At 39.3% G+C, this 27,257-nt stretch overlaps 1 protein-coding gene across 3 annotated transcripts in view; it reads left to right on the top strand.

Annotated features, from left to right (window-relative positions):
* Window positions 1-27,257, top strand: part of CDK6 (cyclin dependent kinase 6) — a 125,451-nt gene that overhangs the window by 74,946 nt on the left and 23,248 nt on the right. For all 3 annotated transcript variants that reach the window (XM_066563324.1, XM_066563166.1, XM_066563241.1), the window contains exon 5: window positions 19,390-19,499. In XM_066563324.1, the coding sequence (XP_066419421.1) occupies window positions 19,390-19,499 (110 nt within the window). The remainder of the gene's footprint in view (window positions 1-19,389; window positions 19,500-27,257) is intronic.

Genomic DNA, 27,257 nt, shown 5'->3' with positions numbered 1-27,257 from the left:
GGATCAGGCTCCCCAGGGATGTGGTCAAAGCACCAAGCTTGACAGAGTTCAGGAAGGGTTTGCACAATGCTCTCAGGGACTTGGTGTGACTCTTGGGATGTCCTGCACAGACACAGGAGCTTCACTCAATGATCCTGATGGGTCCCTTCCAACTGAGCAGATTCTATGATTCTGTGATAAACATGAATAACTTCATTGACAGTAGATGCAGATAAGCTCAGAAGTCTGAAAGAGCAGCATGAGTGTTAAATAGACAACCCTCCTTTTCTTCTGAGGATTCCCTAGATATCCCTTAGGCTCTAAACCCATTCAGAGGTATGAACACAAACGTGTCACTAATTCCCGGTGAGGTGCATGCTAAGATGGAGAAGCCCTTTCATCCTGATGGAACATTCCTTTCAGGACTGAGATATCCTGCTCTGAACACTGCTGTGGGTATTTCCAAGAATTAGTGGGTCTTTATAGGCACCTGGTCCAGGTGAGACACTCAGCAGAACTGTTCCTGCATGCTTCCACCACAGTTTTCAGGTAGAACGGGGGGGTTTTTTTGTTGTTTTTGTTTTTTGGTTTTTGTTTTTGTTTTTTTAGTTTTACAGTTTTTACACTGTAAGGGATTTCAGATTTGGTCACTGGAATGGGAAGTTACAGCATGTCCTGTCAGGCTGTGGTCATTTGGAGAAATTATGGATTTCTGTTCTGACAGTGGGAAAGAACTTGTCTGAAGTTAAGCTTTTGCATCATAATCCCCTCAGCAGAGATGATTCCTTTGAAATTCCGTCATCGTGGAACAGAACATCATTGTGTTACAAGCTGTTCAAATTTGAATCAAGATCTGGTTTTCTGTTTGAATCAAGATCTGTTTTCTTTTTTGAAGACTTTTTACCATATTATATATTTATGGCCAAGCATTAAATTTTTCCATTATGATAAATTCCTAGCTAATAGACTAATTTTTTCAATTAGTCAATGTAATTATTTTAATCAAGGATTTTAACATTATCTCCTATTCTTAAGAGGAAAAAAGATTTCTTTATAGGAGTGTATTACTCTCCTTTGATATTTGTAAGCACCCAGGTGCAGTTATGCATATTGCTTTTCATTCTTATGGTTTTACCCTCTGAGCAATGTCATTAAAATTAATGTAGATTTAATTACTGAGTTTTTACATTACTATTTAAGCTTATTTGCTCAGGAAGTGAAAATGGGGAAGAATCTGGAGGACCTTGACCTCTGTTACATCTTAAATTACTCATCATAAGGATACTGCAATTTTCCAAAATTGTAGAGTTCTAGCTGTCATACAGTCCATCCTAACTCTTCCTTTGAATCCAGCATCCTACTTCTTTCTTTGATTTTGGCTTATCACAGTTTCTAACATCTTTCTTTCCCACAAAAATTCTATATTTTGTGGCACACCCATAAGTCCATACAGTACACAGAGGGAATTAGGAGAAAAGAGAGCAAAAAGAAATTGAGGAAGTATAAATGACAGTCAATGCATTGACAGGAAAAATTAGGCCGTACTAAGTACAATGACAAGGATTTTTTTGTTGCATTATACTTGGTTGGGTTTTTTAAATTTCTTGTTGCTTTAGGCCAAGGAGTGTTTGAATTCACTTTTATTTCCAGTTTCTGCTTTGCCTTCTGGACAGAAGATGCTACTTTTTTATATGCAAGTAGTTTAATTTGACACATAACTTGAATTCTTTCATAGTGAGTATGTGAAATATTATACCCTGAATATGCAATTAATATGAAAAATGCCATCTTTTTTGTTGTATTCCCTACTAAAGGTATTGAACAGGCAGAATTGTTCCAACCCAATTAAGTGTTATTTTATTACTAAGTGAAAGACTTCTCACTTTTAAGCCTTGCCCTCGTCTAAAACATTCTGACTTGTTGCATTATTTTTTTGCTGAAGTGACCGCAACAGAAAATCTCTTGTGCTGCTTTCTATTCCTATGATGGGTTGATGCATGAACTAATCAAACCACTAGCATATATGTTGATCACTTGCAGACCTAACATGGCAGTATACCTATTTAATAAAAGAAAAATGAATGAAGTTCAGTAACAGTTCCTCAGTTGCCATGGAAACCATTGCATCTCATACAGGATACTTGAGTGTGTTTGGGCCCCCATTCTTTGACATGCCAAGTGGCTGTGAATCCTTAATGTCCTCATCACCTATTTAAACTGCAATCAAAATCAGGCAATAAGAACTTAAATGCTGCCTTGGAGGCAGGCAGTTTCCACCTTAGCTTCATTTACTCAAATTATTACCTACTACAGTTGGATTCCTTTGAAGGGACTGTAGCAACTAAAAGGGGAACTACCCATGTAGGGCCCCAGTTCAGTGTGCTGAAATTAACTCATATGATGAGACCTTAAAGCATCAGATGCATTTGCAATCAAATGCACTTTTTGAATTGTAGGGGCAGACTTTTGCATCATGGTAGCCAGTTCAACATTGGTCTAACCTAAGATAAAAAATGCCACCATTTTCCAGCAAAGCAGAATTGACAAAGCACTGCCTATACACCTAACCTTGCACAGCCAAAATCCCAGCTGACACAGTGTTTTGAGTCATATACTGACCTTACTGTGAAAGGGAACTTCAATTAGATGTCTATTGTATTTTCAAAGACAGAAGAATGGCTTTGTGTTCAATGGATTACCCCACTGATTAAGACAAGGAAGCAGATGCTGCAAGGGCGTACAGAGGAAAGAATTTAATTTCTCCCATTTTATTATAATTCAGAACCTATTCCATGTACCAGACCAATTAATACATAAACTAAAAGGCTGCCAACATGTTCTGGCCATGCAAATTTCCCAATGGACAGAAGTACTGGTACCTATGTGTAATGAAACCAGCACCTCCCATGTCCCAGAAAGCAGATAGAAAGGATGGGGGAGGGAGGAGAATCATGAAGGGAAGTCTTTTTATTTTCTTCTTTTCACGTGAAGGTTTATAATTAAAGGGGAAAGTAAATTAATTACATGAATATTAAAAGGTTACTCTTCTATTCTAACATTTGGTCACAAGTTGTCTAATGAAAAGGAATGCAGGCTGGAGGGCTGCCATGCCTTTGCTTCTTTCTGCAGAGGGCCACAGGCTGAAGCAGTGATTGTGCGTGACAGATTCTGGGAACAATGAGCCTGCGCACAGATCATCCAGATGGAGCTTGCTTTTCTAAATTACACCAACAACAGGGTGGCCCACAGGCAAACAAAATAGTTAAACAATACATAATAAAGTTTTTATTTGGTATTTCCTGTGAGCCTCTGCCAGTTGCCAGGGAGTGTACTGTATTTTTCTTTTGCTGTATTAATTGTTGACCACAACTGGCAAAGACCCAAACTAGCAGGGACAGATAAGGGGGGGAAAATGGCATCTGGACACTAAAGCCTCAAGTGTACTGGGAAAAAAAAGCACAAAAAATTACAGCATATATCTGGAATTTTCCAACTAACGATGTGCGGATGTGGTAGCGCTAGGGAAAAAGAGCCAAACTGAGCCTGCTTTGTTCACTAAGAGAGGCCCCCCTGTAACATTCCTTTTAGCTGTGCATATTTTGGCTTCAGTTCTGCAGTTTTAACTATATACTGTGTATGGAGCAGTTCAGTTGTTGCTTCATGAATCTAATGATTTTGTTACAAGAAATAAAACTACATCAATGCATATGCATTGTTATTGTTTTGAGGTGTTTGAACAGAAGCTGAGTTTTATATGTTAAATCAAAGGTGTTAAGTTTTCAGAGGGTGGAGAGAGAAAATTTCATTAAATACAACCCATCACAGCAACAGCTGCAAGAAGGAGACCCTCAGTAGCAGTGAATGATGCCTTTTTAAACTCATCAATTAAATCAGACTTTACAGTTATCTGGTTTAGGGAAAAGCCCACAGTATAGCATTAACATTTGGATAAAAACAGAAGGCTGCATAAACATGCTAGTTTGATATCATTTTTATATTTTCTTTGTCCTTATAAACAGTTAAGGTGTTGGCATCTTTTTAAGGAAGTTTTATATTCCTGATTTACAATATGCAATGTCGTAAGTCATTTTGCTGTACTGGTACATAGCAGAGAAAAGAAACAAGAGCAGATTGCAGGCATTAGGCCACCTCTCCAAAGAAGATGCAAGTTGATGTGAAGGCTGTCAGTCTGTATGGAGAGGAGGACCATCTGCACTAGGCAGTGACAGGGTTTGCAGCTACAACGGGTTCAATTGATGAGAAATACGTTATTATTAAAGTTATTATTATGACCTTAAGTTTTCATATATTTATACAGCATTTTTAGATGTACTTGGATTGTCTTCCAGTGACCAGTGGCCCTTGATGCAAAATTACTTGATTTTTACTAATAATTGTGCTGTTTCCTATGCATGGATACCTTCTTCATACCCTTATAACCAACCACTGTATCCTGACACATATGGAAACAGATTGTTGCTCTCTTTAAAGACGCTCCACACATTATAGTCCCTAGTAAAATCTGTATATGTAATTTATTCACGGTTAGGGATGTCAGTTGGAAACAAGCTGTCAAAGTGGTATAGAAGCAGTAGATGAAAAAAAAGGGTCAGATCTATAGGAGAGATAAGTACAGCTTGCTCCTGATCACTGGCATCAGACTCTCTTAAGTCCCCTAAGTTAGCAGAGTTCAAGAGCAGGCTCATGCTTAGCAACATAAATGTACCAAAAATCACCTTCCAAATTATGGATTTGCCTTTTTTTCCTCATAAGAATAAAAAATCATATATTTGCATGTACTGAGCTGCTACTCATTATAAAATACTTAAAACTTCACAGGAAGTTAGATTAATTAGAATAGGCTTCATTTCTCATCAGTACACTGGTTGTTTCTGTCTGCAGTCAAGGACAATGAAAGTCTTTCAAACTTTGAAAAATAAGTTGACTTTAAGATCACTTATTATGGGAGTGGTATGTAATCTATTTTGTACTTGCCTGAGATGTAATTGATTGAAATTACACTTGTGCCTGACATGTGAGATACAACACATAGATAGCATTCTTGTGTTCAGCATTTCCCAGTCAACTGTTGTGCATCCCAGGCCCTACATATGGGAATGGCAGAATGGATCAGAGAGGCCATCTCCAGTCCTCTACGTTGTTTTTCAGCCTGAAGATTACACCCAGACTTGTATTAAGAAGTGTTAGTCTCCACATAAGTGATTTCAAGGCATGTTGCTAGACTAACACTTCAGTTGTTCAGAAGTACTAAAATTCTCTTTTATTGATCCAAATAACACCTTTGCTGTAACTAAAAATCCATTCTTTTTTTTATTAGTTGTGCTGTTCACTTCTGTTTTCCTTCTCCTGGATTGTGCTCATGGGTTATTTTGGTCTTGTTCCTACTTCTTTTCAAAGAAGTTTCATTTTCAGATTTTCACGCAGTAGCCCAAAACAAAACAAAGTTTATCTGGTGTTTCAAGATGCTTTGTAAATAGGAAAGCTTAAGGAGGGGTCATTTAGACCCATGTTTTGTAAAAGCTTCATATTACAAAAACTAACTTGCTCTAAATGCAGCCTGAGTGTATCCTTCTAAAAACAACAATACTGGTAGCTCTTAAAAACATTTAGTTTCTGATCCCAGGATCATTAATGATTTTAAATATCAGTGACACAACCTCATATTAACAGAAAAGAAAAATATTCCAATCTAAATAAGTTCTTTGTTTGATATTATCAAAAATTCTTTCCCTTGCAGGCTGCAATTTTCCTTGAAAAAAAATAGTATTTATTAGCTGCAATTATATACTCTTTAGAAAACATAGAGTATTTCTAATTTTTTGTTTTTAAGACTACTTTCTAAAGTACTAACAATTAAAAACAAGCATAGATCTAAATATCAGTGATTTCACTGCCTGCAGATGTCTTCCTCTAAGCACCCAGAGCATTGACTAAAATCACTGGGAATTACGTGCGTATTTGGAGCTTTTGGAGATGTCCAGTTGTGTTTTTTGACACAGCCTAACATTACCCTTCTGATGCAGAATGTTTCTTGCCTCGAAGAACAGCTGAGGTCCTACCAGCTTGTCTGTTCCTCGTTAAGTTTAGAACCTTAGACAATGCAGCAGCTTTAGAGGCTGCTGACCTGTGTCAGTCTCAGAGCTGCTGATACTCGGGCTTGGTGGCTCTGCAGAAGCTCTGGCTTCTGGTGCTGCTTCTCTTCTCTCCTCGTCAGCATCCATGGGGCCACACGTGGATGTTACACAAGTATTTCCTGACCACATGAGGATGTTATTTACAGGACTTCCTCTAAAAGTTCAAGGAGAGGATAGATGTTGCTCTCTCTATGTAGCTTTTAACACTGTGAATGTCTTCTGGAGATGGCAAGCACTCTTATTCCCTTTCAGGGAATATGTAGAGAATTTTTCACATGCAGTGGTTGTTTCTGAGAATGGATCTTTGTGGGGAAAAGACTTAAACAAGTGCCAAAGACAGGAAAGCATTCCAAGGTTAACTGGTAGTAAGGTTGAGGTTTTCACAAGAGCACTTGACTCTTGTAGACCATTAAAGCATCTACACTAGTGCTTGAAAATTAGTTTCCATTGGATTTGTTCTCTTATTTTCAAAGATGGGTATATATTGCAATAAGCATTTTAGAAGGCAGGCCTTTTTTGTAAGTCCATTTTTATCTTCTTTTATAAGGACTCTTCCTGAACTGTTAGGAGCCGTGAGTAATTTACAGAGCAACAAAAAGGATGTGACACAAGAAGAGATCTCCTAAATACCGTATTTTACATTGTCAGGCAGAAGAGGGGCAAACCTTTTAAAGCAGTACATCTCCTTTCCACTGTGAGTGCTCTGTTGTGTGTTTTCACTTCACTGCACAATGGCAGTCTGTGGTTCAGTCTGTCTTCAATTTCTTAGCATCATTCCTCTTTCAATGACACCCCAAGAGAAGGTATTGCCACTACCAGCAAACAACATTGCTACTGACTGGCCAGAGAGAATTAAAACATATATCTATAAATTGGATTTTTCCTTCTGTCCTGGAGACTCATTATGCTCAGTGTTTGGGAAACCCCTGTGTCTGTAAATTGATGTACTTTCCCTGAAGCTGAGAACATTCACTTTGTATCATGCAGAACACAGCTAAGCCCAGTTCTGGACTACTAAAATTGCATCTCAATGCCACACTCCAACAGCAGATGCAGAGTACACATATTAGTCCACATTCCCTTAACCACTGCTGAAATTGGAGTCTGTCAAACAGATGCCTCAAAGTGGATTTGGACTGTGAGGGAAAGTGTTTCCTCTCTGAGGCCTCTCTGAGCACAGTGTTCAAGGAGTTAACAGGGGAGCTACTTTGAAAATAGAGGCAGAAGGTCATTGTCGGCAAGAGCAAAGACTCCTCCAGCCTGCCATGGAGAGCCTTTCACCCGTCATTTCCCACCCAGGGGATTGTAAACATTGGCTCACAGCCATGGAGTCCTACAGAACTCCTCTTTATTTGCAGCATATACATTTATATGTCTTAATGGAAACTGAAGCACGGCAAGTTATTCCTGCGTGTCCAGAAGGAGAGAGGAAGCTTCTGTTCAAGTTAAAGGGATGGGAGAAAGAGCCATTACTCATGCTGGAATTTGAAAACATAGAGATACGCTTGTTTAGTGGTGCTTCACATGTAACATAGCTGCTGTTCTCAGGCAAACTTTCTCAACTCACAGGAATGTGTAGAATGCTGTCACTTAATCAGAATCCAGAAGAGGTCTTTTATCTGCTATTTGTTAGTAACTAGCAATATTGCTCTTATCTTATTGTCCTTTAGCTTGATGCAGTGCCCTCAGACTTGAGAACTTGTAACATGAAAGCACTCATTACCTTGAACATTTTTGTTTGTATTGTCTTAAGCTATTATCTCTTTGGCTTAAATAATTGATGCTTTGTATCAGTTTTGAGAGTGTTATCTATAGAAGTCTGATCTACAACATAATTTTCACAAATAAAACAATTTATATTTTTATAAGTCTGTCACCACTCTGGTGTAGAGTCTTCAGTGATCTAGACTAATTCAGGTCTTGTTTATCGAGCAAACACAATATCTTATCTATAAATAATTTTCCTTAGAATGTGGCTTCTTGAAAATAACATAATCATACAATCTTTAATGTTAAAATTGGGAGGTAATGTTAGTGAAGGTCTAGTATTGGACCAACTGTAACATGCTGGTTTTCTGCTAAATCTTCAGATAGTTAATAGCAGTTCAGAAAGTCCTATAACATTTATAAGTGTAAGAAATTTTCTTTTGGTTTCTTTCAAAATCTTGGGCTTCACTTAGTGCTGTGAACCCTAGTTTTGGCTACTGAGTAGTGTATCAAGTACCAAGGGAAGAGATGTTTCTTCTTTCTTCACAGATGAAAGCTGAGTGCTGTCTTCTAGAATTTTTGTGAGTTCCATCCATTAGAAGCAGAGAGTGGAATACAGTCTGTCTAGATACAAAGTAGAATCCAGCCTGGTTAATGTAATTAATGCCTGCTTTTATTTTTATCCAGTGATGGTCTAATGTAAAATGCATACACATTCCAGAGCAGTATCCAGAAACTCGGCTCCTTGCCCCTTCCAGCTGATTGTTCTTAAGCATTCAGCTGCTTTCAGACACAGTCTTGCCCCATGACTCATATACTCCTGGCAGAATAGTGATTTGGCTTCAGCAAAGGCAAGGAAAGAGCTGTCACCCAAAAAGCCCCTAGCCTAGTGGTCAAAGAATGTGCTTGGGTGTAGGAGGTACCGGTTAAATCCCCTTTGGCTGAGTTTCCACTTTGAGATTAACCTAATAACATTTGCACAAGATGTTCATGTAGATGCAAAAATGTATTGCTTCTACCACCACTCCTGGATACCGGCTTCACCAGGTAGGGCTCCGTGTGGACTTCTGTTGAAAACATCCATTTACCCAGGATATCTGTCTACCAAAAGTGCATCACTCACAGTAGTGCTTTAGCTCAAACACAGCTGCTTGTTTCTGCAGCACAGATCTTTCTGATGTATGTGACCATCTACATGTAAGACCTGTAGATGCTTTCAGAGTAAGAAGAAGAATTTGATAACTAAAGATGCCTACAAAGAGCTTCAGAACTTCAGTGGCTTGTGCCTGGCATTTTATTAGTCTTAAGCTCACAAAGCTACTTAAATGTGAGATTCAGACAGCCTGAAGACCCTGCTTACTGTTTTTGACCTTTCTCTCCAGTCATTGCTTTTGTCTGGAAATTACATGTCTTTGTGCTGGTGATGTTTATTTCAAGACTCAACTAATTTCTAATGATCTATGGTATGTAAACATATATATAAGTATGTATGAATGCATAAACCTATGCATATATTGCATCTGTATATGGAAAGCTCAACTTTTTCTTATTTTCTTTGTATTTACAAATCTCTTTTCACATTTTTATTTTTTTTAGAAAGAAGGATTTTTCATGAGGGTTTTGTATCCCAAATGTAATTTCAAGGAATTCTTGAAAGTTGTTTCATAGGAGTTTCATCTCTGTGGAATCATTTACAATTTTGCTTACTTCAGTTTAAAGCCATACATTTGTGTAAGGCCATAGTAAAATCTACTGCATTCAGCTTCAAATGTGGAACAGATTTGCAGTGTTCAGAGTTGCTTTATGCCATAGGTAGGAAGGCCCAGCTCTCTGATGGTTGTCATGATGATGAGCCAGTTGAGCTCTACACGTAGTGAGGTCAGGTACATCCCAAGTGAAGCTTCTACTGCAGGGAAGCTGACTAGTTTGCAACCCTGGGTTATTAAAAACTCCCAAACCCTGGGAGTTTTTACTCTTAAGCTATTGTTTCACATGACCATCTCTGACAATGTTGCTCCACCAGCCTTTTATCTACTATATCAGGCTCTCAGTGAAATTGGTACTTTGCCTTCAGACACAACAATAGTTTCTAGGTTTCATTCTCAACTGAATGAAAATAGTATCTTGTAGAATTTGTTTGCACCAAGCTTCTGCTATCTAGACTCCCAAGCTGCCCACAGTAAAGCCTCTCACCTGGAGAACTGGCCCAATTTAATCCATTCTTTGTGGTTTCTCTTTGCATCTCCTCCTTTTGTTCAAGATGGCTTGGCAGAAGTGGGCCAGAGTTCTGTGGGAGAGAGGGCTGTGGTAGCCTTTGTGGTTTTGCTTCATTTAGACTTTTTCTGTTCAGGACTGGAGTCCAACACAGCACCCCAGGAAGTGGGAATGCTTTTTTCTGTCGTCCAGACTCTGGTTTTCTGGTAGCAGTGAAAAGCTGGTCATCATTATCAAGTCCAGCTGTAGGTGGTAAGGCTCAGATTCTCTAGACTGATGAACTCAAGAAAAGGCCAGGCAGTCACAAGGGCAGCTTTGGGGGATCTTGGCATGGAGACAGCCACAGTTTGGTCCTTGGCACAAGTTAGAGCTGTGTGTTCTCCTACTCCCAGGGACAGGGCATCAGTGATGTGAGAGACTGTAAAAGAGGTGGATGCCATCCAATGGGAATATGCAGGACGCTAGATGAGTTGATTTTGTGGCTTAAAGATGTACAGGAGAGCAAAGCAACTGTAACAAAGCTCAAGATGTCCTTCTAGAAGTTAGGACTGTTCCCTGAGCTAGCTAATGCCAACAGGTGACCGAGCAAGTGGAGGCATGCCAAATTGCTGCAGCCAGACCCAGAACAAGGTCTGTACTCCAAGGCACAGTCTCAGGCTGTCACCTTTTATATCTTTTTAGGGTTTTTTAGCTTTAGTTTCATTTGGAATTGTGAAAGGAAATGTCTTCTTCCTTACAGTAGGTGTTTGACTTGATCTGCTTGAGAAAACAGTGATTTTTTTTTCTGTCTGCCTTTGTGGGTCTTTTTAGTTCTGAGATAGATTATTAGAATTTGCTGTTTCAGTCTACAGATTTGATTTGGAGTCTTGAATCATGATTGAAGAATGGCTACTTCTATTTAAAGTCTGTCACTCTCAGTGTTAAGTATCTCTATCTGTCAATACATTGCAATATAAGCACAAGTCTCATTGCATGCAAAGAGGACCATTTCTGTAAAGAATTGAGTTGTCCCATATTCCATAGAAGGCTGCACTGCAGCTCAGAGAATAGAGAGTTATGGTTTTGATTTCAATATACAACAAGGCCTGGCAAGTCTGACTTTCATGGGATCTGGATGAAGTAGAGTAGTGTTGCTGATACTATTTTGCTCCTTTCTTTTTGTATAAAGATAAAACACTTTTCACCTGAAGTCTCAGGAATGTTTCTAGTCTTTCAGAAATGTTCTCTATATCGTCTCTGTAGAGAATTCTGTGAAATACTCTGCTTAGAAGAAATATATTTCCTTGTATGAATTTTGAGGTAAGGTCTGAATCACTAGTGGTTGAAATATTACCTCATGTTAAGAGCCAGGTTTCCTTTCTAGTAGCTGTTCCACACAGATGTTTAGCGCACAGAGACTTTTAAGGTAAAACCACTGAATGTAGGTAAAGTATCTTCAGCTAGGCACATGATGTGCAAACACGCACACACACACGTTCATGCCTCCTGAAACGGATGTACCTAGAAATGCTCTTCAGCAGCACTGTCACACTGGGTGATGTGGTTCTTCCTAGAAATTAAAAAGGGAAAATTCTGGTTAGCTTTGTGTGTAGAACATCTAAGAAATGAATGGCTTCTTTATTTGTCATGATATCTTAGAGTAGATGTTAAACCATGTTTCCTTCAAATCACAAATGTTTTTGCATCAAAACCAGGAGATCCCATTCTAAACCAGTGACTTGATAGTGGGTGGTACATGTGATTGGGATTTGTGTCTTCTGTGAATAAATAATCTTTTGCTTGATGATCTAACTCATGGAATGACAACAACATTCATTCTGGTTTTCATAAAGCAATTCGTCAAGCTTGTGCCCAAAATGGAGATAAATGTGAATAAAGAGATAAAATTGGTATTACCGTGTCCACTTCGTCAGACCCAGAGCACTAGAAAGGATTTCATGTTTTGCATGCTAAATCTTTTGTCAAGAAGTGAAGTGCTTTTTAAATGCCAGTAGAGTAGTTTGATACACACTTACTTTAAAAGGGAAACTATTTTAATGTTTCTATAAACAGACAAACTATGGTCATCTTTCTCTAAGAAAGAAACATTCTCTCCAGTCATACCTATCTCTGTGATGGAACTGAAAACAGTTAAATAACAATGGAAGAACCACTACTCAAAAGAGATATTAAACAAATGTAATTGTTCAGGCAGATACTATCCCTGGAAACTAACGTACATCATATAATGTAGCAATTACTACCTTCTCCATCACAGTTAGCAATAATAATAGGTCTTCAGAGATAGGTTAAAGAGATGCCTAGATGTGCTTTATAAATGCAGAATGCTCAGTGAATGCTCTAAGGATAGTGATAGGAAAACAGTTAGACAGTTGCCAGCAAGTAAAGGAGACACACCCTTGTTCCAAACCAGAGATGAAAAAGAAACCATTATACAAAGGCTAAAATTCAGCACATGCTAAAATCCCCTATCTTGTCCTCATTACACCTGTGGTACAGGTGGGTTTTGAAAGTGTTCTCTGTCTCTGCTGGAATTGTTGTGCTGCAGATTGGAATGAGGCATTGTCTTTCCTCCCTTCCTCACCTCTTTTTCCCTTGCTCCTGCCTCCAGCACACCCCACACCACCTCCTCCCTTTTTTCCCAGGGCTCACACACACAAAAACACACACAAAATCATTTCCCTGTGTGGGGTAGGTGTGATGCACTTCCAGAGGTCTTTGGAGTGTTCCTAGGGGGCATGGAAGAGGAGTTGGGGAATATCATCATTGCTGGAGCGGAGCAGGGCATGGTGAGGAGGTGGTGGTGGATCTGTTACATCAGAGGATTGGAAAGTGGGGCCACTTTGGGCTGTCAGGAGGACTCAGAGCAGCACACAGGACAAGTGTAGGGCCCATGATCCTGCAGAAATGCCGTCATGTCACAACCTAGTGTCACCAGCCCTCTGGATTGACACTTCTGCCCTGCTCAGTCCTGGCTGTTGGTCCATACTCCAAACTGAAGATAATGAAATGTTTTTAAACAAATGCTTTCTTTTCCTAAGCAGTTTTTAATATTACATTGACTTCATTTTAAGCAATGTTACACTGTTAGACCAGTGAGCCATTTTAGCATATTCAGTTCAGAAATTACATTTCTTCTTTTCAGTCTCTGTGGAGTCTTTTCAGCTGTGTTTCTACCAAGTGAGAGGGAGGTGGATTAGGCAGAGACAGTCTCTCTCTGCAGTAGGGATTGAAGCCAGGCTTCAGTCAATATGCTTGTCTGTAATTCTGTGCTCTCCAGCTAGTCTGTGGCAAATGTGTCAAGCTTAGTCATAGAGCTAAGACATTTTTTACAAAGCTTCAAGAAAATTCTTCAAGTTGTTTTACAGTCTCAGACCTAAAGAATAAGCCATGAAGTAGCAGGTTCATAGTGAATTTGCTAAGATTCTACTTTCAATCCTTGTGAACAGCAAAAGATTTTTTGTGAAATTGGAAGACCATGAAGCTACGCTGAAGAGTTTGACTCTGCATACTGTACTGTATATTCTGTAGGTACGTTCCCTCATTTTGCTCAAAAAGAAAGGACAAAAATAAATTAAAAAGCAGTCAAAAAGATGTCCTGAAGATCATGTGAAAGCCTTGTTAGTGAGAACTGAACAAAAAAACTAAGCTCTTAAACTGAGTTTAAGTTCTTAGACTGAGTTTAAGAGCTATTGTAGGGAACATTAAAAATACATTTGCGAGTAATCTTTCATGAGATTTAAATACTTTAAGTAACAAAATGAACCAGCATCTAATGGCCAATATAATTAACAAAATCAGTACAGGAAGAGCAGAGAAGAAACCACAATCACAAAAGAAAAGTATTTACAGAAAGAATTTTTCTTGGATTCAAAGATACTTGATGTGAATTTAAGCATCCTGCTAATTTCTTTTGTGGCATGATTTCTGTGAAAGTTAGTGTTTTAAAAGGTTTTACAGGCTTCTTCCAAGCCCCTTCAGAACTAATTAGTATAGAATTAGTCTCATCCGGCTTTGGATATCTAAAAGGAAGATATCTACATATGGGCCAGTCGGATTCTCCCCGTGGATGGCAATCAAATGCAGTGTGTGTTCATCTGACCTGTGCAACACATTTAGGATAATGTAAGACCAGTTGCTGGGTGAGATGAGGAGTAGGCCATGCCTCCCCCACCCTATCACTCTTGTGGAGCCACCTCTGAATCAGAGGAGATGAGAGAAGCATAGCAAAATGCCTTCTTTCTGGAGTGAAAGGAAGACCCGGGGCCACAGTGTGACTCACTGGCTGGTAGATTAAACAGTGCCAGAAAACATTCGTGGGTACTGGAGCTCAATTGTCTATACTGTTAAATTATTAGAATGGTTCCTGGCATGAGTTATTCCAACTAGCCCTTCCCCAGACAGTTCCTAGGCACTGGCAGCTAAGCATGGACCGAAGACCATTCCCAATAAGCAGTTTGCATGCGGTCACCTTTTTTGGGAGGCTGAGAATTCAATAATATGGACATAGGCCACTCTGTACTTTTTGGTCTCAGTGCCAAAGGAACATTTCCTGTCCCATTTAATTTCCTAGCACAGACATAGCTGCTGTGTTACAGTCTGATCCCTGCTTTGTTCGTGTAGCTGTGCAACTGGGCATTGGTCTGTACTTAAAGTCTGTGGCAAACTGAAATGTAGTCTTTTGTGTCTGCGTTACTCAGCCCCATCCCTAAACCACTGTTTGTCTTTGTCTTTTTATAACTGAATGCTATTCAGACAGCAACTATATTTGGAAAGGGCTGTATATTGTGCAGATCCATTTAAATTAAGCAGTTGTGCTTCATGAAAAAAATGAAAATCTGGTCTGTAAAGTAAATGGAAACTATATGAGACTGACACAATGCCTAGATCTTCTGTTCTGTTGCCAGTGAGTAGACACTTCCCACTAATTTGATTTTTCATCAGAAACAAGTAACATGAGATAAAGGATTGAAACTCCTTGGGCTAGGTGGTGCCTGATAGCCACATCTGTCAGGTGGCTGAAAGGCAGAAAGCTTTATTTCAAAACTAAGTTCTCTTTCTTCATCTGACTCTAACTGCACCTCTGCCCTTGCTTCACATTGAGCACATTTCTTTCTTCAGAGAGTCAGACACAGCCTCAGTAGACTTTTGCAGATGTTCTTTTCCTCTCTACTGCCTCTCAAATACACATCATTTATTTTCATCATGAAGTGCTGCCTAAATCTATTAACTTTAAAATAGTTGGAAGTAGTGATCTGCAGCTGCTTCTTGCCTGATACCATCCAATCTTATCTGGATAGTAGAAACATAGAATGTGCACTGGAAAAGGAACTTATTTAGATACCTACTTCTTCCAGTGTGTGAATCTTCTCAGTCTTTTGATATGTAGCTGGGTCTATTAAATACAAATGTTACAGGGTATCTTCAGGACAGACTTCTTTAGCTAAGAAGCTAAAGGGGGAAAAGGAGATAATTTTGCCCAGTAGCATTTGGAGGGAGTTGGAAGAAGAGAGGACAGGGTGTGAAATTTGGGGGAGCTTGGAGGTGCAGAGGGGCTGATGAGGAATGTGAGGGAAAGCAGAGCCCGTGGGATGTAGTAGGGCAGCAGACTGTGTTCACCTGGGTTCACAGGAGCAGCAGGGAATTAGATATGTTTGGTGATGCTGTCAGGGGACCATTGGTGTGTGTGACAGGAAGGCAGCAGAAAGAAGCCAGGAGGTCATGGGACATGGTAGAAACCTGGCTGGTGTAAGAGAGGAACTGAAGAGACCAGCCAGGGTGAGCAGAAGCAAGGAGAAGGCAGTGAAGTTCCTTAGGAGAGAGGACTAAAATGCAACATGGTCACTAAAGTCTACAACCTCCAAAGTGTTTTGGAGTCTTGCACAATTTAGGATCTCCATCAGCACATGATCATGAATCCTTCTCCTACACAGCAGTCATCATGTGCTGCATTTCATATGTGCCAGATTTTCAGGATTTAAGTGAGATGTACTGATGTAGGTACTGATGCTTTTTTCATCCTAAAAATGGGACTTAATCAAGCAGCTCTGTGAAGTGCCCTGTCGCTCAGGGAGGCCTTGTTTCCCTGGTAGTGTGACTTACCTAAGCAAAGCATTTTTTCACTCAGAGCTGTGCTAAAGAGGAAGTGATGACCTGCTTGTTCAGCCTCACCATATCCTGTGTTCAGAATAATTTTCATTTCTACTTCTCTGCAAATGTTAATGGAATGTCCACAAATATTTTCTTGGTTTCTATGGTAAGAGAGAGTGTGAAACTGTCAAAACCACTGCATCATACTCATCATCCTGTGCTTTTCAGGAGAAGACCCTGACCACAAAAGGAGTCATCCTTTTGTGGCAGTACTTGTACGTGAACTGATATTTAGTACATTTTGATCCCTTTCAGATTCACATTTTGAAACACAGACTTGCGTGTTACAAACCATAAAGGTTATTTGATGACTTTTATAGTGGCACATTAATGACAGAGCATATCAAAACAGCTCAACACAAATTCCTTCTCTTCTGACTAGAATGCAGTCTGGCATTAGCTGAAAGTTAACTGTTAGTCTTTTGAAAATCTTACATTTTACAGGTTTAACTTTCCAAATTACTCAAGTAAAATCTCCCAGTGCACTGTGTATGCATGGATGGAGCATAGCAGGGTGCAAATGCTTGGGGAACTTGGCAGTGAGGGGTCACATGGGAGAAGCAGCCACGGGGCTGCACGCTTCCTCAGCCCTCTGAAAACAGCGCTGTTCCCCTGGGCAGGCATGGGCAGGAGCTGTGGTGCATCCCTCAGGAAGGGAGCAGCTGTCCTGTCCACACTCATCTGGAAGGGACTTCAGTTTGGGCATATGGTCCACAGCCATGCATCCCTTGGTTCTTTGCCTATGAGAGTGTAGAACCTTAATGCTGTAGAGCTTGTGGGATTGGGGAAAATAAATCATCCTTATTATAAATCATCTTATCTCTGTGTGAGAAAACCCATGTGGACCTTAAATGAGGAATCATGAGGTTTGGTGGTATTCCCAAAGATCAGAGATCACACAGCTCTTCCTCCTGACACTACACCCAGCCATTCACAAACAGTAATGGGTTGAAATTGTTATATCTAATTTCTCAAAGCAATATCATCTCAGTAAGCTTTTCCACAAATGTACTGCGAGAATAAAAGCATAGTTCAGTTTGAGAGATATATCTGCATTAGGAAAAATAACATGTTTTAGGAGGAATTATATCTGATTCAGACAGGGCATCTCCAGAGAGAATTCCCTGACCTACAGATATATTTGTCTTCTTTCCTTGGAGTGGATCTCTGAAGAAACATCTCTGGTTTTTGTAGGGAGAAGTGTTTCATAAAAGCATCACTGGTATGGTAGCAAATCAGGAACAAGACTAATGGAGCTAAGTAAAGCCCAGCTTCCACACAGGAATCTGTTTCTGTGGATCGGTATCTGGAAACGTAGCTTGCCAGCACAGTACTTTGTACTGTGTTATTGAACTGTTTCATTGACAAATTTTATAAAGAAACATCAAAGTGTTTAAAAGAACAGTTAGCAAATATGACCACTCTTGCAAATATCCATGAACCTCCCTTCAATAGCCATTCAGTGGTTCCAAAGGCTGTCAGGGCATTTAACGATTGTAATAAATGTTGTATTTGCTTTTGTTTCATCTGGCTTTGTCCAGCAAATTCAGCTGATTACTTCCATTGTTATTTTTCTTTAGAAGACGATTACATTATTATCATTTAAAAAATGCACTATTCTTACACATTTCTTTGTGTTGGTCTTGAAATTCAGAACTCACTATCCTAGTTAATATAATTTTAAAATTTTATTTTCATTCTTATATTTTCCTTTGTTTCTATCCTATTTTTTTCCAGAGGTTTGGTTTGGTTCATGCTCCTCCTGAATGTTACATCTCCCATTTTCATGTTTGTTGAAAAAAACACTAGTAATTGTAGAGGCCCTGCCAGCCCCCATATTAATAGGCAGAGGTTTAAATCATAGCACAGAGTAAGAAGATACTGGCACTTAGCTGATGGTCATATGTTGTTATGGCTGGATTTTTACTGTATTCAGGAGGAGTACTCCTGTGGCTCTGAGATTATATTCTAGCAAGATAGTAGCTCGTACAGGACCCTGCAGAAGCTCCTTGCATTCTTCTGCAAATATCCTAAAGAGACAGTCAGCCTCATCTGTATTTGGTCTACTTGTGAGATACAAAAGGATAAATATAAACTGTTCCATCTCTGTTGTGGATCCAGTGAGCAAGACTTATGGAAGTACATTGATGGAGCAGTGCCAGTAAAATTTCCACTGGGACCCTAAAACATGTTGTGACATAACCACCAGGACAAGAGTAGAGTAAAAGCAGGCACTTTACATGGCATATGTCCGTGGGAAGGAGTGTGTCACTTGAACATACAGTGTTACTGTAGAAGAGCAACCAGAAGTTACTGCTGGTCTGACCAGCAGCACATGGACAGAGACAGTCACACAACTGTAAAGGTCAGGAATCTGCCTGCCAGGAACCGTTGTGCTGTGTTGCTTAGTTAAAAACTGACAGTTTAGGGTTCCTTTGTGTCTAAGAAAACCACAGGAGACAGAACTGATGCCTTTGGTAAGGGACAGCTTGGAGAAGAGTTTGACTTAATCTGTATCCAACTGATTAAAAAAAAGTTTCATTTTCTTCAGTTTCTTCTGAGACAACTTTTGAGGCAGGTCAGACATGTTTACCATAATTGGCCCATGCACTTGAATTAACCCAATTTCTCTTACAGAAAATAGTACATAAACTATAAAGGGCTGAGAACAGACCTGCTACAGATTCTGATTTGTCCTATGGGTAAACCCACAAACCCTGGTTTGTTTGTTTCTACTTTGGCTCTGGTGACTACATCTACATCCACAAAAGTTAGGAAAAAACCTTGTTCAATTGACTGACATTAGCCCCATGGAGACTCCAAATCTCCACTAGAAAGCGTTTGGGCTCTGTAAGCTGCAAAAGCTTCAAAGACTTGCTGATAGTGTGTTGTGGTAATGTGATTGTCATACCAATGCTGTGCTCTGAAACTATAGCTTTGTTGTACCCTGAATTGCAATGTTCTTGACCAGAAATGTTCTCGTATCCTGAGTCATCATCACTGCAGCTGTGGATACTGGGATTTTCCATGCAGGACCCTTTTCTCTGTTCTGGCTAAACCAATTGGCCTAATATCTGAGTTTTTACAATATAGATTAAACTAAGTGGAAGCTTTACATAGAGCACTTACAAAGTTGTAATTCTGCAGCTAAGCGCTCTCTTTTCTGTTCCTTTTTGTTTTGCAGGTTGTTACTTTGTGGTATAGAGCTCCTGAAGTCTTGCTTCAGTCCAGTTATGCAACAGCAGTTGATCTTTGGAGTGTTGGCTGCATATTTGCAGAAATGTTCCGTCGAAAGTAAGAATACAGTTTTATTCTCTTCATGTTTTTCATTTGAAAAAAATGTGCAGTAGTGCCTGTTACAATACACCAAATCACGTTTATACTGGAAAGGCCTGATAGAATGTTTTATTTGCAGTGCAAAATATAAATGTCCATTGCAGAGTCATACTTGTTGCTGTCTTGAAGTTACTTTTGATGGGAGTCTCAGCTCTTGGTAAAACTGCATGAGCATCGTGGTCTTCTGGTTGAACCTGAATCCAAATGCAGATAAAACTGGCTGAGAGAGGCTGTTGAGCAATGTGAGTAAAGCTGGGTTCTGGAAGGGATTTACCCTGAGGAAGGCAGGGCACTGTGGTCAGCAGGGTCTTCTTCCTCTGCAGTTTGTGCATTGAAGCATCAAGTGTTTGCTTGTAGTCTGCTCTTGCTGTAAAGTTGTTTTCTAGAGGTGGGGTTTTTTAAGAATAACTTATGTAGCCTGATGGTAGGGTAACAGAAATGATAAGTTTAGTCAACCCCATCCTTCAAGATAAATGGCTTTTTTTTAGCTGATTGTATGATATCAGAACTATCTCACTACAAAATATTACAGCTGGATGCAGGTGAGCTGTGAATTCAAGTTCTGGCCTTTGCCTGTGGAAAGACACTGATGTGCAAGTTGTACCATGTAGGGTGGGGAGAGGAACAAACCTGCAAGAGTTTTAACAGGGTAAATCTGTCTTAATACTAACCCAATCACTTGCATTTTGGTTGAGCTAAAGGCAAAAAGTGCATGTTGTCATCACCTAGGTGATCTCCATGTAGAAACTGTATAGCGTTTTTTAACACCCATGGTGAAGCCAAAGGATATAAAGAACAAAAATTTGAAATAAAAATATATATTGGGTCAAACCTAAAACCCCAAATCAGTGAAATTTAGAAGGGGATTCAGTGCTATAAGGGCCTTGAGAAACAACTATGTAATTTATACAATAAGTTCAAATACTAATTGAAGTCTTGCAAAATAACTTTGGGATTTTACTGCTTATTAATGTTATATGGAAAAATTATTTTTCTTGGGCTTCTTGCCTGGTTAAATGGCCTGGGTAGAGTTATCCTCCACCCTCTCTGTCTCTGACTCAGAAATGAAGTCAGAAAATGAGAGAAAAAAAGAACGAGTATTTTAGGAATATCACTTAAGGTCTCCATTGCAAACCTTTAAAGATTCAGTCTTGGCCCATATTCACAATATTATTCACATATTCACCTATTCACAATACTTATTACGATGTATTTGACATATTCTATATGTTCACAATAGTATTAAGCTGCTGCTAGTTTTTCTGATTCAAAAAGGAGAGTCAAAAGCTTCATTTTACCATTTGAAATAAGAGTGATACAGGCCAAAAAATGAATGCAGAACTTTATTACATGCTCAAAACTTTATTATTCCTCTCATTTAATTTGAAGCATTTTGACAGGTAAGAAATACTGCCATATACAAACTCCACCAATTTAATTTTATTTTTTCTTGTAATGGTGTATGAGCTTTTCTGAGTCTCCATATTCATGCAGTAAATTAAATTTTCTACTTATATATAAATGCAAATATTACATTAATACTGCAAAACCAGTATTTTTTTCTTATAGAAATGAATCTGATTTGAACCAGAGTTCAATAAAACCAGGACTTCTCTTTTTCTTGCCAGATAGGGTCAGTCTGACATTCTCACTTTTATATTTGGGAGACTGTCAAAAACTGTAGAGGTCAGGAATCTTCCAAATCTGTATGTACTATGTTTTTACATCGCAAACAATGTGACTTCTACATGCTTCAGTGTACAAGCATGATTTGGAAGACTGTTCTCAAGGGTCTTTGCCATAAGCCACAGCAAGCAGCCCTGATGGTGGCTCTGTGGGTTAACATTGCAATACTCTCTGCATGATCTGTGTTGTCTTTCAGATTCTTCTGATGGATTGCAAAAGAAAGCCCATGTTACTGTGACCTTGGTAGCTATAAAATGTAAAATTTTGCAAACTCCGTGGAGTATATCCAAAAGATTGAATAAATGCAATAGCAGTTTTACTGGGAAATGGTAGTGCCCTTGGGTAATCACCAATCTCTATTTCTACTGGTGTTGGTAGGATAAGTGTATGAGAATGCAGCTAAAACTTTGTGTGATAGATATGGGTTTGATATTAAAGCAATCTTTTCATTTTGCTGTCCTACTGGGTACTTTTGCCTTCTTTTCCTACTCTCTTTTGCTTTCTCTCTTTTTGCACCCTTAAGAGTCTGTCTTTTTTAAGGGTCTGTCATTTTTAATAAACATACTGAGACTTCCGTGGGCATTTTTGTATCCCAGGGACTTCCCTGGAATGGGTTTCATAATAAAACACTATACAGCATCACAAAACATACCAGAATCCTGTTTATGTCAAGGAGACATTGGACAGTCTCAGTTTGCTTGAATGGAATTTTGTAGGCTGTCACGGTGAGGGTGCTTTAAGCCTGGATAGGTGCAGGAGAAAAGTGAGCTCTGTATGAATGGTCCAGTCTGTATGTTACAGGTTACTTACTGTGTGTTTTAAGTGGATGGCACCTCAGTTTAAATTACCCTTAATCTAAACAATTTTTAAGACAAATGCAAGCCAAGTATTTATTTAAGAAGTAGATCAGAAATACACAGAAGTGTGTAAAGGACTTGGACACAAAAAATAAATAAATAAATAAATCTCTGTCTAGACACACCTAGAGTAAATTTGAACATTTCTCTCATCTTGGCTGATTCAGCTGAACAAATGACACTTTTCAGCTCTTTTCCTCCCACAGTCTGAGGTTTGTATAAAGTCATTGCTATTTTAAAACTGCACATTTTAATTTTGGTACAGATTTATAGGCTTCTGCAGAGATGAACACATAGAGTTTGTATCCTAAAATCCCTCAGTTAGATTCCCAAGGATCCTATTCTATTTACAGATCAGCAGTAAACTGCTCAGTACTCAGGTGTATGTGTTATGTACACAAAAGCTCTTCTGCTGTGTTTGTCTTTTCTGTCCATATGCACTGCTGATGACAGCACTCCCAAAATAAAGCATTACTTCAAAAATTCCTTGTATTCCAGTTTTTAAATTTCCTGTTTAGTTAAGCAGTTTGCAGTGAGTTCTAGACATTTGGATGGAGTGTCATTATGTAACAGGAGAGTAAATGTATTTGTCTATAGTACCTATTTTCTTTGTGATTTAAAAGCTCTGGTGCATGGATAGTAAAAACCAGTAGGGGAAATTGTACGCTATGCTATGGCTTGCTACTGTATCAGAGTCCTTCAGAGATAGAGCTGGCAGGATTGACCGGGGCCTGAGGGCATGGGGACATCATTTGGCTTATTTTTAATGTTTAGATAAAGATTTGAATTACTTATAAAAATACTATACTTTGAGGCTGAGCATTTTCCAGGCCAATAGGCAAGGGCTTTGTACCTTCTACTCGGTGAACACCTCATTAAAGAGAAAGGCAGAAATGGGAGTAGCATGTACTTCTGTCTGGATACATAAAACTCTTCCAGCTGGCTCAAGGAGTGTGGGTGGCTCCTAAGCAGGAAGCCATGAGCAGTGTTTCAGGGAAGAAGAGAATGTCTTCTTGCTGCAGTTAGGTAATACTTAATCCAGGTGAATGAGGGTGAAAGGGGGAAAAGACTGGAATCCCAGGTTCAGATCTGGTGAAATGCTCTGTAAAAGAAAACTCAGATCACCAATCATGGATTCCCTTCTGAGTAGTCAGTCTTGAGAAAATATGTCAAAATATTTTGGTGCTTCGTCTTACTTTATCTATACCTGCCCAGTTTTCAAAACCACACTCCTGTATGATTTCAATGCTGCACTGACTAGGAGGTTGGTAGAGGTGCATATGGGACTCAGGAGTTAGGCTATCTATGTAACAATTCCAGCTGGGCACATTTAACTATAATTTAAACAATCAACTGGGTTTGTCTCCCTTTGGAGTAAATACAAAGCTAAAAATCATCAGAAGAGACTATTAGTTTTTGTAGCCTCTGTTATATTCACAGCCTAGCCAACTGAAGAAGTCATACTAGAGGGTGGCCATATGACTGCATGTTTACAGGCACCAATTCAAATCCAAAACTGGAAAGACAGTCCTCTCCCAAAACCCTTTTCCACCTTCCCAAATCAAAAGTAAAACAGTATTATCTCAGTGCAACAAGATTTATCTATCCAGGAGGGAATTAATTCTGTTCACATGGGTTTCTTACTGAGACTGTTCATGCACTGGCTCCATGGTGTTTTAATCAGCCTGCTTTTGGTAAAATCACGAGTCCCAGAAATTCGTAAGCCGCAAGATTGGCATGAATAGTATGAGGTTATTATTTACTCATTTTTAAATATTAAATCATGTTTTTAGCAGTTGTCTCATTTTTCAGCCTACGCTGTCAACTCCTAATATATGTGAGACAGTTATTGCATTACCAACTGTGCTTGAAAATTGTAATAGCAGATAAGAGATGTGTGACTGTACTGAAATACCTATGGTGGGCCAAGTTCCCTGGTGGACATAAATAGCAGACACAGGGAAACAAGCTATTGGCATATAAGTCATCTTTCAATGGTATAAATTTGTCCAATTAGAGGAATTACATCATTTGTGTAGAAAAAGCATGAGCTTGGGACTTTGTTGTTGTAGATAATGTATACAGATGTGATGATATCAAAATTCTGGTGATGTGAACACTGGGTTTGGGACCTGCAGGCTGCCTAGAATCACAGAACATCAGGTTTTAAAAAACTAGCAGTACACATATTCATTCTTAGCTACAATGTCTTAGGGTATTGAGTAATTGTAGATAATCTAAAGCACTAAAATATAGTAAATCTTTATTCCCCTTTCCAAATAAGCCATAAATTATTAGTACAGTTTGAAGTGCAGTCATCAGATCCATTGCATGTACTTTCCTGGGTCAACTACAGAACCAGGTGGTAGAATGGGTTTGTGAAAGAAGATCATAAAAGGAGTGTGGCCAGCAGGACTGGGGAAGTGATTGTCCCTCTGTACTCAGCACTGGTACGATCACACCTTGAATGCTGTGTTCCATTCTGGGTCCTTCACTTCAAAAAGGACATTGAGGTGCTGGAGGGTGTCCAGAAAAGGGAAATGGAGCTGGTGAAGAGTCTAGAAAACATGTCCCATGAGAAGCAGCTGAGGGAACTGGGGTTGTTGTGGAGAAAAGGAGACTTGGGGCAGGACCTCAATGCTCTCTACAACTGCCTGAAAGGAGATTGTAGTGAGGTGGGGGCCAGTCTCATCTGCCATGTCCCAAGTGACAGAACAAGAGGAAATGGCAGTAGGCTAAGCCAGGGAAGGTTCAGATTAGGTATTGGAAAAAAAAAATCCAGTCCAGGAGTGGTCAGACATTGGAATAAGTTGTCCAGGTACATAGTGGAGTCACTGTCTCTGAAAGTGTTCAAGAGATGGATGTGGCACTTGGGGCTATGGCTCAGGAGTGATTATGGTGCTGCTGGATTGGTGGTTGGAGTGGATGACCTTCAAGGTCTCCTCCAACCCCAATGTTCCTGTGATTCTGAGAAGGAGGACCCACTAAAATGTGCCCCTCACTTCTACCTCTCCCTGACTTGTGAGCAAAGGAAGAGCAGCAGAGTCAGCTCTGCAGTTGAAGTTTCAGTTAATGCTTTGTGGGATGAAGATGATCAAGTGGTTGCAGAAAGAAATAGCCAAGTGTAACAAGAACACCTTTTTTTAAGCTGTCTCCAAAACCTGAAGGTGGATGGGGAAGTTTGAACTTCTGCCATTGAGTGAAAAGACTAACTTTTTAGCAGGATCATATGGTAAAGTCTTGGCTTCACTGAAATCATTGTTGAAATTAACCCTGACTTCAAAGGGGATTGTAACCTCTTCAGAAAAAATTCAGTGTGACAGGGTTGCACAAAGAGTGGCAAAGCTCTTCTCTGTTAATGTGCACAGTACAGCATTCAAAGCAATCTCTGTAAAAGAGTGCAAACTGGCAAGGCAGGAGAGGGTGTTGTATAGTGATGTCCCCAGCTCCTTGCACTTCTTTCCGTGATGCTGTGCAAGCTTTCACCTGCCTCATCTGTGATATGAACCCCGGACTGTGAGATTTTTGTTCAAAATAAGGGTTACAATATATGTGGGAGTTAGGAAGAACTGTCAGCTGAGAGTTGAGGCTAAGGGTGGAATTCACAGTCTCTTCTGGGCTTCATGGCTATTTCTTTCTGCAACCACTTTCTTCACTTGGCTATTTCTTTCTGCAACCACTTGATCATCTTCATCCAATAAATGACATAAGCAAAAGAGCACGTATAAGTTAAATTTGTCCGAATTAAAGCCACTCTAGGAGTATGATTATTGTTACCTGTCTGCTAAAATACTACACACACAAACACATGCACAAAAAGGTATCTACAAAGGAAGTCAAGCCATGAGCATGTGAGCTACTGTATGCATGTCCTTACCCAGAGAATGTTCAGTTCCCATTTGTTACCAGAGGCAACAAAGTGATAACTTGTAACAGAGCCTGCAGTTCCCTGGGGCTTTGAATGGGACAGGCAGCTTTTCTCTCAGGAGAGATCTGCAGTCCAGTTCTTCCCGAGTCTGTCCTAACTAGCATCAGTTTCATCATGCACTCATTTGGTCTGAATTAGCTGTTCTGTAGGTGCTAATCTCTCACAGATACAGGCTTTTAAGCTTACACGTGCAAAAAAAAAAAAAAAAAAAAAAAAAAAAAAAAAAGTATACATCTGGCAACGTGCCAGAGAGCCACAGGTTCTTAATGAGCTAAGTGTGTTCTTTCCCCAAAGCCCACTGTCCTCTTGACTGAAGTAAAGAGGACAGTGGGCTTTGGGGAAAACTGTTCACAGAAATGCTACTATTGCAGAGAATTGCTTTGATATTTAAAAGTACTGTGTCCTCTACTCCTGACATAATCTGGGTTAGTCATTCCTTATAATGAGTTGTTTTGCTGTTGAATGGTCTTGAGGAATAATCAGTTTGTAACTTCGCAAATGCATACCCAACGAGGGGGGTGTTTATGTGTGCTAAATGGCCCTCACTTCACATTAAGTAGCAGTATGTCATTACTTTAATTTTTATTTTGATTAATATTATTCAATTATCCAAACCTTTATGAAAGCAGAAACATTTGTTTAAAGCCCGTAATCAACAGTAAAGTATCATATACTGAAACATTGTCAGCTAAATACTTTGCAATTGAATATAGAGCTTGTTTTTCTTGGTATAGGATGTATTCCTGCTGCAGCCCAAGTGCATCAGTGATGTGACTGCTGATACTTGGGTTTGGATCGGAGCAGAACAGAGAGACTACATATTCATATAAACCACCATAAACAGAACTGTCTTAATCTGAAATCAGTTGATAAACTTAGCCTGATTTCTATAGGAAAGGATTATATTCCTTGTCTTTTAAAAATTATCTTTATTTGCATGCCATTGTGAGGTGTCAACACTCTGGTATTTTAAGTTCTTGCTGTGTGTATGGATATTGCAGATGAAATCCTGGAATTACTGAATGTGAGAAAGAAAGACAACTCTGATTGATAGTAGTGAAAACTTCAGTTTTATTTTACCTTTCTGCACATACAAGAACAGTACCAAGAACACATTCTTTCACAGTCTGAAAAGAGGCTCTGAAGATGATAAAGAGCCTCTAAAATATGAATACTGCCATGCAACAAATTGTGAGGCATATTTCTATGACACAGTATCATTTCAGATGCATCTTAATTCCTTGT

Source organism: Molothrus aeneus, chromosome 1 (assembly GCF_037042795.1).
Source record: "Molothrus aeneus isolate 106 chromosome 1, BPBGC_Maene_1.0, whole genome shotgun sequence".
Classification (NCBI taxonomy): Eukaryota; Metazoa; Chordata; class Aves; order Passeriformes; family Icteridae; genus Molothrus; species Molothrus aeneus.
Note: the sequence above shows the minus strand (reverse complement) of the source record. Positions and strands in the feature narration are given on the sequence as shown.